The 19,732-nt window shown below is 42.9% G+C and overlaps 1 protein-coding gene across 1 annotated transcript in view; it reads left to right on the forward strand.

The window, feature by feature from the left end:
- The window catches only part of ITK (IL2 inducible T cell kinase), a 68,861-nt gene that overhangs the window by 40,862 nt on the left and 8,267 nt on the right, over nt 1–19,732 (forward strand). Inside the window, exons 8-15 of the mRNA XM_004737728.3 lie at nt 274–328; nt 10,073–10,155; nt 11,892–12,025; nt 12,419–12,493; nt 14,614–14,785; nt 15,112–15,328; nt 16,486–16,550; nt 16,643–16,761. Coding sequence (XP_004737785.1) covers nt 274–328; nt 10,073–10,155; nt 11,892–12,025; nt 12,419–12,493; nt 14,614–14,785; nt 15,112–15,328; nt 16,486–16,550; nt 16,643–16,761 — 920 coding nt within the window. The remainder of the gene's footprint in view (nt 1–273; nt 329–10,072; nt 10,156–11,891; nt 12,026–12,418; nt 12,494–14,613; nt 14,786–15,111; nt 15,329–16,485; nt 16,551–16,642; nt 16,762–19,732) is intronic.

A 19,732-nucleotide genomic window follows, 5' to 3' on the forward strand; every position in this document is an offset into this window, starting at 1 on the left:
TCCAAATGCACAAAAGTAAGGAGAATACATAATGAACCTCCATATACCCAAAACCCGAATTCAAAAATTATTGATACTTTACCAATTCTGATTCATTTGTTCCCTTCCAATTAGACATTTTATTACCTGGAAATGGTCTGTGCCTTTGTTTTTGAGTTGGAAAGCACTGGCACAGAGAGAAAAGAACCATATCATTTTCTAGCATTATCTTTTACAAGTAAATAATAAAAAAAATTCAACTGTCATTGACATATGACTTTTTCCTGCTTTTAGGTGGTACAATAAGAGTATCAGCCGAGACAAAGCTGAAAAACTTCTTTTGGACACAGTAAGTCTCCTTAACCTATCTTTTGACTTAAGATAAAATGAACTGTGCTCTTTTTTGCAGCCACGCTGTCGTTTATGCCAGTGCGGTAAGCTGACATACTGGGTTACAGTGGTTTTCGTGTCCAGAGGAAATATTCTGGGGATTTTTAGAAACTAGCATATAATAGGATAAGAAACTTGGGGAGCGTCCAAGGTCTTGGCATTGACATGCAACTGTGACAACAGGTAGGGTGGCCTTTCCAGCCACGATGCCTGACCCCAGGGAGTCCTGGGGCTAGCTTGCCTTGCCTGCTTCCCTGGTGAGGTCAGGGGTGAGTGTGACTTAGATACTACTTGGTTGGATTGTGTGTCCAGAAGAAATACATCCCTTGTTTCAACTTTTTTTTAATGCACCGGTTCTTAAGAACCATGCAGTATAAGTAGTAGGACTGGTCTTGCCCAGCGATGTCAGAATAAAAGGAGAGAGGGACGAGAAAAGAGAAAGCAGGATGCGGTGGGGAAAGTACAGGTCCCAGTTCCTGCTCTCTCACCAACACAGTGGGTGATCTGGGGGATGTTTCTTCTTCCTGGACCTTAGTTTCTCAATGAGTACAGGACAAGTGTTGGATTAAGTCAGTGATGACAGTTACCCAGTACTCATGCTGTTACCCTTTGCTCCTGATCTTATATGACACCATTGCTCATGGTGTATGGCTTTGGAATCCTTCACAACATGGGGTTCCAGGCAGCTGCCATCATGTGACCGGCACCCAAGGCAAGCCTTCTCTGCCTGGACCAGAAGGCCATTTGTTATTCCAGGACAGCGCCTCTCCAATATCTGTGTTGATGGCTCGCTTTTTTGTGGTCGGTTTTCAATTTCTAATTTGTCACGCACTTATATTTTATAAAAGAAATGAAAATGAACTACTAGAAAAAATAAAGAAGCAAAGACACAAAAAATGCAAGTTCAGTTTTAGATTAGTCTTAGATTCATTAGACATAAAATTACTCTGATTACTATGAAAAAAATTTCTAAATGCCTACTCTCAATTTCTCTTTTTGTGTGGTGGCAGACCAGCAACAGTGTGCCAACTGGCACCCATCCCCATCCGCAGACCGCACTTTGAGCAGCACTGAAAATTGCATATTTATGGCTCTTTCAGAGAAACCAAATGCATGGAGTTATTGAGAAAAGGTCTTCCACAGAGCAGTCAATGAATTTACCAGCATATGTGACTAGAGCAGTTGTTCTCAGGATTGTTTGCACATTAGAATCCCCTGGGAAACATGTTTTTAAAATACCAATGCCCAAGCCCCACCCCCAGATTAATTAAATCAGAATATCTAGTTGGTAGGATCTAGGCATTAGCAATTCAGAGAAAAATCTCTCCAGGTGAGTCTGATATTCAGACGATGCTAATGACTTGTGCCCACCACTAGCCTCACTGGTGACACCAGTACAGTATGTACGAGTTAATGAAAGCATTAGTCTCTCTGTGCCAAAATGTCAACCCTATTCCTGCCATTTCACCATATAACATTTTCCAGTTTGGATCTTAAGGTTTTCCTATCTTTAGGGATTATATTTTATTTTTATTTTTATTAGAGCTTTTATTTATTTATTTAAATAAATTTATTTAGTTACTTACTTAAATAAATAAATAAAATCTCTAAAGAGGGAGAGTGAGCAGGAGAGAGAGAGAGAGAACGAGCAGGGGGAGCAGCAGGCAGAGGGAGAGAGAGAAGCAAGCTCCTCACTGAGCAAGGGGACCAATACAGGGCTCCATCCCAGAACCCTGGAACCATGACCTGAGCTGAAGAAAGACGCTTAACGGACTGAGCCACCCAGACACCCTATCTTTTTTTTTTTTTTTAAACATTTTATTTATTTATTTGACAGACAGAGATCACAAGTAGGCAGAGAGGCAGGCAGAGAGAGAAGAGGACGCTGGGATCATGACCTGAGCTGAAGACAGAGGCTTTTAACCACTGAGCCACCCAGGCGCCCACCCTATCTTAAAGAATTTTAAATTAAATTGCTGATCTTTCCTGCACAGAATACAGGTTGGGTGACCAACTCATCTTGGTCAGCCTGGGTCCCAGCTGAGAGTCCTGTGTCCAGGAATCCCTTACCCTGCTCAGTCCTGTGCAAACTAGGACAGCTGGTCACCCAACCCAATAGCCACTATTTGCACAGTGGTTAAGGATGAGCCACAAAGAAGGGGACCCAGGACCATGCCAGGGAGGGAATGAAAGGCTGTGATGGGAAGGTGGAGGGGTGATGAATGTTATCAAAGAATAATTTAAAGGCACACAGTTAATTATTATCATGCTATGTACTTTTGTAGAAAGGGAAACTGGTAACAGATTGATTCATCCTATCAAAGGCAAAAATAGAATTTCTAAAAGAGGAAAGGTGGTGAGGAGAAGGAAAACCCACAGTCATACCGGTAGCAATGAACCCCATCTTCTTTGATTAAGTTGTCGATTAGCAAGCAGCGAGCCTAGAGGACAAGGTGAGATGTTCTGCCCTTCGGCAACTTGTTCTCATAAAGACAGGAAGCTCAGTTGTTTATGGACTTCCCAAAGGACTCTGTGCTTACCAGGGAGTGAGGCACAAGAGGCCGCCCGTGTTCTGGCCGCCGCTGTCTGTGTCTCTGTTAGCGGCCACCTCACCTACGCTGTGTGCACACCATTTCCTTCATTACGATCGCTGGCTATAAACTCGAATACTTTACCATTTTGCTGAGCGCAAGATGAAGCCCTTACGGGTACTTGAGACAGGATCTTTGGGTCTCAGTAAGCTTTAAACTCTGCTGGGAAACAAGACAAACTAGAGAGTTAGAGGACAATCCAAGGTAAACTATGAGTGTGAGGCAGGCTTTCAGTGACCTTGGAGCTCAGACGAGATTCCAAGGAGTCACATCTCATGGGAGGGGAGAATAATTGAGCTGAGTCATGGATGGATTCTGGTTTCTCCTTGGTTCCACATCAGCTCAGCACTTAAGATCACATCCTGTGATCCCCAGGAGGTCATGCATTAGAATCACCCGGAAACTCTTTAAAATCCAGAATCCGAGTGGGCCCTGCCCCAGAGCTAGAATCAGAATCTCCAGAGTTAGTCCCTGGGCATCTGTATTTTTTTCCAAGTCAAACTTGTGATGCCTGGGCAGCCGGCTCAGCTCTGAGCTCCCCAGCCTGTGTTATCGGATAACACAGTAAAGCCTGACCAATGAGAACTAACTGAGAGGATTGCAGAATTAATTAAAACCTTGAATTATAATGTTTGAGCAAGTGCAGTTGTGTTATTTTCAATCACACGTTGGTTCATGAAGTGTTACCCCTGAAGCACTTGAAACAACCCACATGAATGACAAGTGGAAGAGGTTTTCTGTTTTATAGCAGTACTTTGGAGACACTTAAACACATTTTGCTTGCTGGAGCACTTGAAACATTCCTCCCTGCTCCTATTCCGAATACTTCACCTCCTTGGGTAATATAAGGGCAAACTTCAGTGAGTCCCTGTATTGTCTACTGCTTGAAACAAAAGCAGAATTGTTTCCTGAGTGTGCTTAGTATCTGTATGACAAGCATAGGACCCTGAAGAGGTGGACTCATATATTTTTATTAACTAGACCTCCTGACATACGGCCCCATCCATAGTGCTCCACTAGGATGTAAAGGCTTTATCTTCCTGCTGCACCTGGAAAACCAAACTGGATTTATGACAAAGCAGTTGCTCAATAAATAGTTATTGAATGAAAGAATACATCAAATGCTTCACAAGGGTTTTTCCATTAACAACATACTTAGGGGTGCCTGGGTAGCTGGGTTAAGCCTCTGTCTTCAGCTCAGGTCATGATCTCAGGGTCCTGGGATCAAGCCCCACATCAGGCTCTCTGCTCAGCAGGGAGCCTGCTTCCTCCTCTCTCTCTACCTGCCTCTATCTCTACTTGTGATCTCTGTCTGTCAAATAAATAAAATCATTAAACAGAACAAAACAAAACAAAAACAACCATGCTTAAAGAGAATCTGGCTGATTGGGAGCATCACTGGGGGATCTTTTTAAAAATACAAATTCCAAACTCCAGCCCTCACCAGGAAGAAGCTCTGGACGTGGCCCCCAGGCAGTTCTCCTGGGACTTACCCCAGTTGGGAACCGCAGAAAGGCATCTCTTATACCATCCAATCAACTTCTCAGATAATACCACCTCTAAGAAGCCTCTCATGCTTTCCCTCTCCCTGGCCATGGAATGTGGTGGCCTGGCCTTGGAACCCTTATGGTGCAATGTCATTATTTCTCCAGTGGTACTGTTCTCACTCTGCCTTGGGTCTCAGGAATTTCTCTTCTGTCTTAACCCATTTAGGTAGAGGGTAAATTCCTTGGGAGCAGGTATTCCATACCTTACAGCCTCACACACAATGGGTGACCTGAATTACAGGCAGTAGCCTAATTCCAAGGCATTGGTTTATCTTATTTCAAAGATGTCATTAAAGATGCGATATTGATTTAATAATGGATTTATTTCAGGAGAAGAAAACAACCAGCTCCGGAATGTGTCAGTGACATTCTCCTAAGTGTCATGCCACACGACAGGCTATGAATTATCAGTCTGGCTTGTGCAGTAACCTACCCTGTGTGTTGAGATTACCTTCTGTAAACTCACCTCTAAATCATATGGGCAGAACGAAGGCAACAGACTCCTAATAAGTCAACATATCTCAGATAAAGGCAAACAGTAGAATTAATACTTCCAACAGATGGTGTAACATAGCATGTGACAATAATAACAATAGCCCTAACAGTCCTTATTCTGGCAGATTCCAGGAAATCTTCTATGTGCTTTAATTCTCCCAACAACTGTACATTTTATAGATGAGGAAACCAAAGCTCATATATTTAATCAGGAAATACCTGGAATTCACAGAATTACAGGCTGGTAAAGTAAGAATTCCATTTAAAGAACATTTGTGTTACCGAAGAGTGAACTGAGGCCAAGTTCGGAGTGTGAGTCGGTGGCATGGTTCTGGACTAGAGGGCGGGTACGTGCACACACAAACCCACAGGTGGGCGTGCACGCATGCGCGCACGCACGCACGCACACACACACACACACGCAGTAGTAAGGAAATATATGAGTTACTTGTATTCTCCCATCCCCATAATTCCCATCAAATATATTTCACCACCTCCATGACATTTTTCCCTATTGTTGCCTCTTTATTTTTCTAGGTAAATTAGTATAAGGTAAACTGAGAACTTGAAAGTGTCCCAAGGGAATGAGGGCCCCCCTTCGGCTGTATTGTACAAGTCAGTGCCCCTTTGCATGGCGGCGATGTGAGCAAATACCCTTTAAGCTCCAGTGTTCTTGGTGGTTGTGACTTCCTCTGAGCGAGCCCCTTACAGGAAGTAGGTGGTAAAGCACATTCTAGATGCCTCGCTTTCCTCAGAACTCTAGACTGCCTCAGCCACAGACCAGAGTTTCCTGTCACCTCACTGAATGTTACTTAGAGCAGCGACGACGGGGGAAGGGCTCTGAGCCTCCCATGCTCAGCTGAGCTGACTGCAAACCTCACCTCCCCTTTTTCTCACATCTGTGGATTACTCTTGTTAACAGTTGGACCCCACTCTGATCACAGTTTTATAAAATAGTAATAATGGCTTCTTTGGAGGAATTAGAACAACAATAAAACATTCCTAATTAAATAGATGTTTGCACTCCCCTCTTTATAGACACTTGATAAACATCTGCATTTGTTTTATTGTTGTTGTGAGGCTTGTTTTTTTGTTGGTTTGTTTATTTCTTCCCATTTTAGAATAACTTAGATTTGTAGACAGAATCTTCCTCTGCTAAAGTTTGGTTTCTTCCTGCCTTAAGATGAACCCATCACATTCCACTTAGGCAAGAGAAAAAGCTGCAGTATTCGGCAAAGGGGGAAATCTCTGAAGACAAACTCTGCTACATGTAGCGCAGGGATGACTATCACAAACGTGATATCAAGCAAAAGAAGCCAGATGTGGATTCACTTTTCACAGTAGCCGCAAGGTGGGAACAGCCCAATGTCTGTCCCTTGATGAACGGATAAACAAAATGTGGTATGGTCATATGATGGAAGGTTATTCAGCCATAAAAAGGAACAAAGTACTGATACACACTACAACTTGGATAAATCTTGTAAACAACATGTGAAAGGAGCCCAGTGCAAAAGACCACCTATTATATTATTTCATTTACATGAAATGTCTAGAATAGGCAAATCTATAGAGATAGATAGAAAGCATATTAGTGTGGCAGGGGTGCCAAAAAACAGAGGTATATTTGGGGAGTAATGGAAATGTTCTAAAATTAGATTAAATGGCACAACTCTATCAGTTTACTAAAAATTATTGGATTGTATGTTTGAACTGGGAGCATTTCATAGTATGTAAATTATGCTTCAAAAGCTATTTTATTTTTTTAAGGATTTTATTTATTTATCTGACATAGAGAGAGAGAAGAGATCACAAGTAGGCAATGAGGCAGGCAGAGAGAGAGAGGGGAGGCAGGCTCCCTGCTGAGCAGAGAGCCCGATGTGGGGCTCGATGCCAGGACCCTGGGACTGTGACCACAGCCGAAGGCAAGGGCTTAACATACTGAGCCATCCAGGGGCCCCTCAAAAGCTATTTTAAAATCAAATGAGCTAATCTGGGATTTTTGATGTCATATAGATCGCCTTTATTTTAGAAATCAAATAAGCTACCAACCCTAAAGGGGAAAAAATTCAAATGCTTGGAAAATCAAGTTTTGGTTTTTTTTTGTTTTAGAAAAAAAAAACTTTTTTAAAGATTTTATTTATTTACTTGAGAGAGAATGAGTGAGAGAGACATGAGAGAGGAGAAGGTCAGAGGGAGAAGCAGACTCCCCAAGGAGCTGGGATCCTGATGTGGGACTCGATCCTGGAAGTCCGGGATCCTGACCTGAGCCGAAGGCAGTCGCTCAACCAACTGAGCCACCCAGGTACCTGAAAAATCAAGTTTTTAAAGGAGGATTTGTAAGCAAATGTTAAAAGGGTCTTTAAAATTTCACTGGATAAATGGTTTACATTTATATCTGAGAAACGGAAAATAAGAATCTGTTTAGCACTCATCTGCTCTCACCATGTCCAAGATTCTGCACAGAACACATTGTGGGTAATGTAGGATGCTAACTACAGGCTCAAGATCTTATATTCCTCCAGGAAGATTATAATGGATTTTCTTAGATTTAAAAAAGAAATCATGAAATAAAAATGATTAAAATAAATTCTATGTGAACAAAGAATATTAGGACTGTTTTAGGATGTCTTAGAAAAAAGAAATCCAGTAGCTTTCTGCATTTTCCTCAATTCTTGCCCTGTTTTCAGGCAGCAGCCAGAGGAACCCAAATTTACAACCTTAGGATAGGGAGACCACAGCTAAGCAAGAAGGACCTGAAGATTCAGGTCTCAGCTTCAAATTTCTTTTTTCTCCCACAGTTTTAATAGAGATATGACTGATAAATATGTATTATATATTTATACATATATACATATATGTATATTTATACATATGTATATATACATATATGTATATATACACATCCACATCTTTATATGTATATATATACACATATATGTGTATATATACTTATGTATATACATATATACATACATGCATATGTATATATACATATATGTATATTTATCTGTATATATGTATATAAATATATAGATATATGTATATTTATCAGTATATATATACATATGTGTGTAATGAGTTTAAGGTGTACAATGTAATAATTTGATATCTATATATAGCAAAATGATTAATATAATAAGTTTCATTAATATCCATGACTACACATAGTTACAGATTGTTTTCTCCTGTGATGAGAATGTTTAAGATCTGTTCTCCTAGCAACTTTCAAATAGAAAGTACAATACTGTTAGCTATTGTCATCAGTCTGGACCTTGCTTTCCAGGTCTTATTTACCTTATAACTGGAGGTTTATACCTTTTGGCCCCCTTCATCCAATTCCCCCACCTTCCATCCCCCCTCTGATTTTCAAAATAGATTCTTGAAATCCCAGAAGAGATAAGAAGAGTTTTGGGAGTTTCACATTTATGTGGTAAATTATAGGTTTGACAAGAATGCACAATGATATAAGGGCCAGTTGTCTCCAGCCCCCTCCCCCACCAACTCCCCTGCTCCCAACACACACACCCCTGTAGGTTTAGGGCCAAGTTAGAGGTAGCAGGTTATATTTCTGGATGAGCTTTCTAACTTTTAATGCTATTTTGAGAGTGAGAGACTACTCGTCGGGTCTATTATAAGTAAGAGCTACATGTCCAGTTGAGTCAATGGCAACCAAAGCTGGATGTCTATAAGAATCACATGTTGAGCTTCTAGAAAGTTCAGGAACCAGGGTGCCAGTCCTAGAGATTCTAAGTGTGTAGGTAAGGGGTGAAACATGGTTCACTGTCTGTTGTTGTTTTGGTGTTTGTCTTGTTCTATGTCTCAGTTTCTTCAGATGACAGTGATAATCAACAAAGTGTGGGACACAGGGGTATAGAGAATTAAGCCAGAGCCATAGTCCTCAACTGGGATGATTTTGTCCCCCAAGGAACACTTGGCAGGGTCTGACATCCAGTTGCTAGAGGCCAGGGATGTTGTTAGACATCTTAAAATGCTGGGATTCTAGGAGTCAAACAATTAGCATGGCCATCTGTGTATCTTGCTTTTATTGTGTGTAGACAATCCACTTTGGAGCTTGGGGAAACAACTCACATTGTTCTAAATTGCATGTGCTTTGCTCTGTGTGCTACCAGTATGTGTGGCACACACATGAGCCTCATGTATTTCGCTGGCCTTCACCTGAGGCCCTCACCATGTTGAAGCTGAGTAGATCATAATAACAGTTTTTGCAAAAATTACCAGCACAGATTTACAGTTGGATAGGAACAGAGCATTAGACATGAAGTACTCCAGACAGAGTTCAGATTTAAAGTTCCCACCAGGAATGAACACATTGGCATATGCATTTGCTTGTACTTTTTCCATCAGCACTGGCAAAACTGTTGGGGGTGGCGGGGGTGAAGAGTATATTCTTGGAGCCTTCCCTTCTCTCTGCTTCCCTCATTAGACGAGGAACTTCACGGTGCCACAGCAAAATCAGCACTCGAGAAAGGAGCTAATACATACTTTCCCATTAAGGAACTGATGAAGCTTCAAGATCAGAAAGCTTTGTGCCCTTGGAGAGAAATGGAGAAGTGGCTTCTAACATGTGTTGAGGGGCGGTATTATGGAACCGTGTAAGGAACATGAGCTTTGCTCACTGGCCACATTCAAGGTTCGAAGCCCAGGTCTGCCAACTGCTAGCTATGGACTATGAGAAAGCCACCTCAGCCCTGTGGCACTCAGTGTCCTCATCAGTAAACTGAGGATATAAAATCTAGATTGCATGTTGTAGTGAGGGGTGGGTAACATCTGTACAAGCCTGGTATGTGGGGAGTCCCAAAAGAACAGAGCTCCATTTATCTGTCTTCATTCCCTGCTTACGTCATCACTAGAAGTCTCTGATCCACGATAGGACCCTCAGGAAATACCTGTTCAATGAACAAATGAAATGGTAGCCAGTATTGCTGAAAGTGTGCTCTGTGTGAAGCTGACATATTGTCTTTTGTCCTTTCACAGACAAGCCAGTGGAGCTGGAAGCATGCGGCTGGTTTCCTGGGATCACTAACCCTCTGTATTTTCTAACCATTCTAGGGCAAAGAAGGAGCCTTCATGGTACGAGATTCCAGGACCCCGGGAACATACACCGTGTCTGTTTTCACCAAAGCCATTGTAAGGTATGGTGCCAAGTCAGCTCACTAGAAATGGTGTGCTTTCCCTGATCCCTCTGAGAAAGCCGAGGTCAGGGAGGCGAAGGACAGAGCTGAAGTCGTTTCGCTAGAAAGTAACAGAACTGGGTCCAGACCCCAGGTTCTCTTCTCAGTTAGCACTCCTGAGTGCAGAGCTCTAAAGAAATAAAGTATTTGAGCTGCAGATGATGAGTTTATAATATAACCCACAGCTAACAGAGAAGATACTTTCAGACAGAAGTGAGAAGATCGGGTATTAGTTCTGGCGTGGCTAATAAAGCTCCCTACCATTTACTGAGTCCTTACCATGTGCCAGAATGTTATTGTTTCTGATCCTAACAAGTTCCGAAGGCAGGCATTACTATGATCCTTCCATAATAGGAAAGAACAAGGCTCAAAGAGCAGATGGCAACTCACGTGGCCAGGCCAGCGTCATGCTCCAGCCGGCTGACTCAAGACCCTACTTGTCTCCCCTCTCTGTACCTCAGTTTCCTGCTTGGTAAAACAAATGTCCAAGAGCCTCTCCAGGTCTCAAATTCTCTTCTAATTAAAAAATAAGTAAGAAAAAAGAAGTTTGTCAATGCGTAAGGTCCAGTAAGAATTAAGGGAAAAGAGAAAAAATAAGGCATCCCTTCTTGGAGAAGGAGGGCATAAGCAAGAAACTTGGAGCAAGAGCAGGGCCCGGTGGAAAAGAAGGTTGCTGCCCAGGGATGGAAAAGCAGACAATGCACGTCACAGAGGGGCTGTGCCTCTGCCATGGCTGTGGACAATGGGGACAGTGACCTGCAGCTCCATGAGATAGGATGGAGAAGGAATGAGAAAGAAAGTCTATGCTGAGGGTGTCCAAGACCATGTCCAGGTTCAGTGATCCACTGCAAAGACTCATGGGACTCAGTATATAGTCAGTCATACTCAAGGCTAAGATTTATTATAGCAGAAGAAGACAAAACAAAAGCAGCAAAGGGAGAAGACACATGGGGCAAAATCCAGAAGGAGGCAAACATGAGCTTCCAAGAGTCCTCTCCCTGCGGAGTCACACAGGACATGCTTTATGCCTCCTGCAACAAGCTTTGACAAGGGTAAAATGGGGTCTACCAGGGAAGTTCATGAGAGACTCAGAGCTCAAGGTTTTCAATGGGGACTGGTCACCTAGGCACCTTCTGCCTAGCACATAGCAAAATTCCATTATCCCAGAAGCAAAGCAGGCATGGAACATAAACCACAGCAATTTAGGAACAGCCATCCTTATCAGTTAGACAGTGGTAAGAGCCCTTCCTAAATCCCAGTTCTCAGGTGCCAGCCACGGGGCAACCTTGCAAGCAGGCCTTTCTAAACAGAGCATTCAGAGCTGTTCAGTTAACTCTTTGCTCTGTAAAGTCACATAAGTGCTAAGGGTCCAGAATGTTCCCTTCTCGTCTGCTCCACACAGCAGAGGAGGCAAGCATGTAGCGCACACGAGAACGTTCCCCACTTCATGGCTATAGAGGAAGCATCACCAGCCCATCATGGCACTGACTCTAATTGGGACTAGATGCAGCCTCCGAGTCCTTCTTACCCCAGCACCCAGGGCCACCCTGTCAAAACGAACACACAAGTTAAAATACACCTGCCATCCTTCTGAGAGGGTAAAAAATAAATTTAATAGGGGTGTGATACTGGTAGACATGTTTGTGCCTAAATATTGCTTATTAATAACCACTGCATTTATGTTTCTTCTGTTTCAGTGAGAACAACCCCTGTATAAAGCACTATCACATCAAAGAAACAAATGACAACCCCAAGCGTTACTATGTGGCTGAGAAGTATGTGTTTGACTCCATCCCTCTCCTCATCAATTATCACCAGCATAATGGAGGAGGTGAGTGCTAAAGGATGAGGCTGGGGGGATCCCTCGTAGGGAAACTTGGAGGAAAAAAATGACAAACACCCCACCAGGTTTCTTCATCTCAGACAAGCTGACCATAAATAAAAACCAAATCTCCAAATAAAAAAGGATGCCAAATATTTGATCATACTATGTATTTTCCATTATCAAATTCTGTTGTTAGACTCATGGGATTTTGCCACCTGCCCAGCTGTATTTATCCCTCTTGTCGGACAGGATGTAGTGTCAGTGACTAGGCTTTGGGATTTGTTTTCCAGAATAAAAATAGCTTTTGCATTAGATTATATTTTTGCTGGTGATTTAACTTGAACAGTTGCTACAGCCAAGCTCTAACTACTACTGCCCTTCACATTTTACTCAACCCAGGTCTGGTCACCAGACTCCGGTACCCAGTTTGTTCCTGGAGACAGAAAGCACCGGTCACAGCAGGACTTAGATACGGTGAGCCATGCATTCCGTGATGTTAAGTATTTGCACTAACTCACATCCCTAAAGATCAAATTCTGAATGGACTTTCCACATACATAATTCTTCCCCAGACTTAAAATAACCATTACAACAGGTACACTGTATATCCGGAGATGGTCTGCACAAAGGAATATTTATAAAGTGTGTAAGAGAGATGTCTATATGAGCACACTTACCGAGGTCAAATCAATGTCCATTGGTTCTTACTGAAGAGTTCATCAATGAAGTGTTTACTGAGCACCTACTTCGTACAGAGCACTCTATCTACTAAATGCTATTAGGAAAAAATATTAGATAACGATGCTTTAGGACCGTTATTACCATCACCCATCTTCTAGAACTTCTGTATCATCTAGTTTGCTCGGCATGGTCCATTGCAAGGGCTGAAAGTTAGAAGCGTTCAGAAGTGTTTGTCTGCATAACATGGTGTTAATTTTTTTTCCAATGCCTTTAGGCAAAGCTTGCATCTCCAGTGCCATAAGCCTTCTTATTCCCTCTTATCCTTTGGAACTGCTTCTCCCATTTTTTTTATTATCTACTTGGCGCCTAAAGGCATTTAAGTTTGCATCCTCTGGTCTTAACTGTTGTGGTCGAGGAGAAGGCTCGAGTAATTTTCATTTTGGGTCTCCTAGATGGGTGGTTCTCAGACTCCAGTGTACATCTAAGTCATCTGGGATGCTTATTAGTAATGCTGGCTCCTGGGGCGCCTGGGTGGACCAGTGGGTTAAAGCCTCTGCCTTCGGCTCAGGACATGATCCCAGCATCCTGGGATTGAGCCCCACATCGGGCTCTCTGCTCAGCGGGGAGCCTGCTTCCCCCTCCCTCTCTGCCTGCCTCTCTGCTTACTTGTGCTCTCTGTCTGTCAAATAAATAAATAAAATCTTAAAAAAATAATAATAATGTTGGCTCCTAGGGGCACCTAGGTGGTGCCCTCAGTTAAGCGTCCGACTCTTGGTTTTGTTTCAGGTTGTGATTTCAGGATCGTGAGATCAAACCCCACATCAGGCTCTGTGCTCAGCGCAGAGTCTGCCTAAGTTTCTCCCTTACCCCTTTCCCTTCTAAAAATAAATAAGTAAATCTCAAAAAAAAAAAAAAAAAAAAAAAAGAATGTTGGCTCCTGGACAGTACCTAACACTTATCAAAACACAATCCCTGATCATGAAATCCTTAAGTCTGCATTTTAAACAAATGCTCTAGTTGATTTTGACACAGGTGATTAGAGATTCAGACTTTGAGAAACACTGCGATGGGCTCTCCATCACTAACTACCACCATATCTGGTACACAGCGGGAACTCAGCACTATTTTCTGTTGAATCTGCCTCAAAGAGGTAGAAATTGAGCTGTTTATAGTATTAGGCCAAGTGCCAGGAAAGGGTAATGTCTCTGTAGCCTTGTTATGAAAATACGGTAATTCTAATAACTGTAGATTCTTAATGTATCCATGTTGGATGGAATCTCAGAGATTATTTTATGAACCCACTCATTTTGTCAATGTAAAAATTGAGAATTGGATTCCTTTTATTCATTTACCGAACATTTTTTGAGAGCCTACCATGTGCCAGATTGTGCTAAGTGGTACCTCTGTATGAGACCCCTTGGGATGCTTATTCCCAACCCCTGCTATGGCAGAACAGAGTGCTGTGGATGCACTTGGTGGATAAATGAATGAATGAATAAGTGAATGAATGAATGAATGAATGATCAGCTCAAATGAAATCGCTCTATGTGAAAAATGGCAATAAACATTTTTAATCAGGTATAGAAAATAGTTGAGATATTATAAGAACTCTTTCATTTATTCTCTTTGATACCTTGATTAATGTCACTTTCCTTCCTCCTTTCATGTAATCTCCCCCCACAGACATTTTTCATGGTTTTAAGTGCATATCCTACGTTATGATTTGGGCGACAAAGATAATAATTTTACCTATCTATGATAGTTCTATGTGTAAAGCTTACACTATTTGCCATCTTTGGGTGATATTAACAATAAGGTAACATGCTACGTAGGGCTACAGATAGTCTCTTTGTAGCCCTATACCTCATATCTACTGCTTGCCATTCCTGGAAAAACCTCTCTCTCTTTTCCAGGGAAATGGGTGATCCATCCCTCCGAGCTCACTTTTGTGCAGGAGATTGGCAGTGGGCAGTTTGGGTTGGTGCATCTTGGCTACTGGCTCAACAAGGACAAGGTGGCCATCAAAACCATTCAAGAGGGGGCTATGTCTGAAGAGGACTTCATAGAGGAGGCTGAAGTCATGATGTGAGTGGCCAAAACGAGCGTATGCAAAGATGTCTTGGGGAGGATATTTGATGCCATGTCATGCCACCTTGCGGCTCAAATCTCCCAATGGTTTCCAGTGGCATGGAAAATAAAATCAAAATCCTCACCGTGGCCTAGAAGGCCCGTCATGGTCTTGCCCTTCCCCCCACTTACCAGTCTCGTCCCCCAGGCACACTGGCCTCCATTCACCGTCACCCATGCCATCTGACTCTTCACCATCCCTCAGGTTGTTTTTGTTTGGGGGAGGGAATGCATTTTGGGGAGACTGAGTTTAGACCATCTCACCCCTGACCTTTTTCCTTCAGGAAACTCTCTCACCCCAAACTGGTCCAGCTGTATGGGGTGTGCCTAGAGCAGGCCCCCATCTGCCTGGTGTTTGAGTTCATGGAGCATGGCTGCCTGTCAGATTACCTGCGCAGCCAGCGGGGTCTCTTTGCCGCAGAAACCCTGCTGGGCATGTGCCTGGACGTGTGCGAGGGCATGGCGTACCTGGAGGAGGCATGTGTTATCCACAGAGACCTGGTAAGGGGATGCAGGGCCAACATCTGTAGGTCTGGGATGGAGGGCTATGTCCCACAGAAATGTGCGCTCCCCAGACTGGGAATACACTGATAAATAACAGGTCACAGACCACCTCCCCTCCACTCTCCACTTCTTCCTTCTTCCACCCACTAGGCGATGTCCCAGTAGGACTCAGATCTGGGTTCCAATCCCAGCCTTTTTTCTGACTTGTACCCTCTGAGTCTGAGTTTACATTTTTCTAAAATGAGGCTTATAGCTTCTCCTTAACCTCCCTGGGCCTCGGCTTCCTCTTAATAAAGTGACGGAAATGGACAAGTACAGTTTTTTCTCAAACTGTTACCCAAGAACCTACCACAATCACATTGGGGTGATGCTCAAACCATCCTCAGAATCTCCAGAGGTCAGGGCTCAGGATATCCATTTTAACATACCCACTTGGGATTTGTAGATACATTGCAACTGTGAGAAAAAAGTGGGGTCTTTTCTCACTTAGGGTTCTTCCAGTGCAGTTCTGTGATACTAAGTCGGGACTAGTACTCTTCCTATTGAGGAACAGTTTTAAGAGAATTAGTAACCTCAAAACATTCTTATTTTAGTCAAATGGGTGACAGTTTCTTCGTATCATCCCTAATGTTAACACTGCCTATTTCATCAGGTTGTGTTAGAGCACATCGTTGGTTAGACAGCACCAGATTTCTCTTCTAATTAGGATCTCAAGAATGAAGCTACAAGACCAAACTTACTCATCTTAATAAAGGATCTTACAGGGGCGCCTGGGTGGCTCAGTGGGTTAAGCCTCTGCCTTCGGCTCAGGTCATGATCCCAGGGTCCAGGGATCGAGCCCCGCATCGGGCTCTCTGCTCAGCGGGGAACCTGCTTCCTCCTCTCTCTCTCTCTCTCTCTGCCTGCCTCTCTGCCTACTTGTGATCTCTGTCAAGTAAGTAAATAAAATCTATTTAAAATAAAATAAAATAAAGGATCTTACACATTTAACTTTTTAGCTCACTTCTGAGCACTAGTGAAGCTTAATTAACATCTGTAAAGCCCTTGTACGGCAGCACATAGAAAAACAAAAGCCTGAGATTATAGGAGATTCCTTGCATTGATTATCCACCAACAGTTTTCCTTTTCCTTTTGTTTGCCTGTCCCTACTCCAGGCTGCCAGAAATTGCCTCGTGGGAGAAAACCAAGTCATCAAGGTGTCTGACTTTGGGATGACAAGGTAATATGGACGTGTGGCGCCAGGAATGTCTCAGGAATGGAACACGGGCCCCCAGAACATTCAGACACATTCTTTCTCCACTCTCTACCCAGGTTCGTCCTTGATGATCAATACACCAGTTCCACAGGCACCAAGTTCCCAGTGAAGTGGGCATCCCCGGAAGTCTTCTCCTTCAGTCGCTATAGTAGCAAGTCGGATGTGTGGTCATTTGGTGAGTGTCATCCTGGCCCCACACCTGCATGATAGAGGACTGCCAGCCACCTGTCTTATTTCCACCTGTCTTATTTGTCAAACCTAGGCAGTTCTCCCTGCCCAGGACTGGGTGGTGAGGGCATCCCACTGATAGTCTGTGTGTGGTAACTGCTCTGAAAAGTTTGAAGAGGCCCTCATTATTGCATTTGTTCTTGGAGATCTTTCAAGTGGGGGTTAAAATGAGGATGGAGACAGATTCAGGTGACAGCTTCTGTAAGATCAAAAGCTGGAGGAGTCAGGAGATTAGAATATGAGTTCCTCAAGGACCAGGAGCACATTTTGTTCAACACTTAACCCTCAATAAATATTTTACTCATTTATTCAGCAGCAATTTATTGAGCACCTACTATAAGCCAGGGCTAATCTAGGTGCTTACAATGCAGTGATGCGTAGGATAAGAAAGATTCCTATTCTCTTGGAGGCAAATTTTAGGGGAAGACAGACAACAATCATATAAACAAACTAATAGGTAGGTACATGAGACAAAGTCACATAGTGGTAAGTAAGTGCTATGAATAAAATAAAACAGTAATGGGATAGAAAATGACTGGGATGGAAGGTCTGTTTTAAATAGCATAGTCTGGTCTCTCCAAGGAGGTGACCATTGAGCATAGATCTGAATGATGAGAGAGTCATCCTCACTTGAAGATTCAGGGAATGGTGTCCCTGACCAAAAAACCCAGCAAGTATAAAAATTTGGTGTGTCCAAAGAAAAGAAGGATACTACTGTCTTAGTGAGAGACAATGAAGTTGGCAGCCCATGATAAGGAATTAGACTTTCTGATAAGCACAAATGGGCATGAATGAAAGGCAGAGTAATTGATGCTGGTGTGGCAGAAAGAAAGCTGGATTTGTCATATCCTCCTAAGCCACAGTTTGTTTGTCCAACATACTGGACAAACTCTTTGATTTGGATTATAAGAAGGGTTATACTTTGGAAAGGAATGAGTTGGAGTTTGATTTTTGCCAAGTGTATTGACTTAAGAGTAGAAGCCAGGGAAAGCTAATTAAATCTCTTCAGAGAACTAGTTATGAAGTTTTCCCCCAGTATTTTAGAGTAGCCAACTTCCGACAACAAAGTGGTTGGGAGAAGAAGAGGAGAAGTGAGTTGGGGGGCAGTCAGAGGGGGAGACAAACCATGAGAGACTATGGACTCTGAGAAACAAACTGAGGGTTTTGGAGGGTAGTGGGGTGGGGGGGCTGGGTGAGCCAGGTGGTGGGTATTAAGGAGGGCACGTATTGCATGCAGCATTGGGTGTGGTGCATAAACAATGAATACCGGAACACTGAAAAGAAATAAAATGAAGAAAAATCTCTAGTTCTTCTGAACCCTATTTGACAGACCCAGCTAAGATTTTGTTATTCAAATTTAAGTTAAAGAATGGACTTGGAAGAAATAAAACTGCACCAGAGCAATCTCAGAAGGTTACAAGTACAGGTCGTAATGGCTAAAATCAACAAATCAGGAAACAACAGGTGTTGGAGAAGATGCAGAGAAAAGGGAACAATCCTACACTGTTGATTGGAGTGCAAGCTGGTGCAGCCACTCTGGAAAACAGTATGGAGGTTCCTCAAAAAGTTGAAAATAGAGCTACCCTATGACCCAGCAACTGCACTCCTGGGTATTGACCCTGAAGATACAAATGTAGTGATCCAAAGCGGCACATGCACCCGAATGTTTATAATGGCAATGTCCACCAACAGCCAAACTATGTAAAGAGCCTAGATGTCCATCAACAGAAGAATAGATAAAAAAGATGTGACATATATACATATATACACATATATATGTATATATATATACATATATATGCAATGGAATATTGGGCAGCCATCAAAAAAGTGAAATCTTGCCATTTGCAAAGATATGGATAGAACTAGAGGCTATTATTCTAAAGAAAATAAGTCAATCAGAGAAAGACAATCATTATATGATCTCACTGATAATGTGGAATTTAAGAAACAAGACAGGGGATCATATGGAGAAAGGAGGGAAAAATGAAACAAGATGAAACCAGAGAGGGAGACAAACCATAAGAGACTCCTAATCTCAGGAAACAAACTGAGGTTTGCTGGAGGGGGGGCGGTGAGAGGGTTGGGGTGGCTGGTTGATGGACCTTGGGGAGGGTATGTGCTATGGTGAGGCTGTGAATTGTGTAGGACTGAGGAATCACAGACCTGTACCCCTGAAACAAATAATACATTACATGTTAAGAAAAAAAGATTTTAAAAAAGAGAGACCAAAGTGGGAGTGGGGTGGGGGGAGAAAGGTATGGCCGATGGGTGGCCATCTCTATGGGTGATGTAGCTGGTCACAGTGCACCAAGCCCACTGTCCCATGGCCACTTTGTCACATTCACCTGCTTACTCTGCATGAAGCTTACTCTGCCACAGGTTTTCAGCCTGGGAATTTTTGTGTTGCATCATAAAATTAGAGGGTTGAGCTGTAGTCCATCACTGCCTAGGATGTGCCCCCTGAAGTGTCCGAAAATGAGACTGACCAATGGAAGCAGGGTAGAGAGGGCGAGATAACAGCAGGGGCAAGCCTGAGAAACAGAAACCCTGATGATGAGAGCTTGATGCCTGCTTCTAAGACGTTGAGCTTTGTCATGCATTTTAAGGTTTTTGCCCTAATCAACTGTGCTATTTCAAGCAAGGCAAGTAAGCTTTCTGCGCCTCACTCAGTTTCCAATCAATGCATTACAAGCTTTGCATGAAAGCAATTGTTTTCAAAAGAGCTTTGAACAGCAGGCTTCAATTTTCCAAAGAAATCTCACTAGAAATTCTGGCAACTTGGGGAGCTAAACAGTCTTATTTACAGATAGATTCCAAATTCCCAAAACTTCAGAGGCACCTCTGAGAATCCCTTAGAAATCCTAGTCTGAGGGGTAGGCCAAGGCCCGGGAGCTGCCATTTGAACAAACTTCTGA

The sequence above is a fragment of the Mustela putorius genome, unplaced genomic scaffold (assembly GCF_011764305.1).
Source record: "Mustela putorius furo isolate JIRA1106 unplaced genomic scaffold, ASM1176430v1.1 tig00000407_pilon_pilon_pilon, whole genome shotgun sequence".
Classification (NCBI taxonomy): domain Eukaryota; kingdom Metazoa; phylum Chordata; class Mammalia; order Carnivora; family Mustelidae; genus Mustela; species Mustela putorius.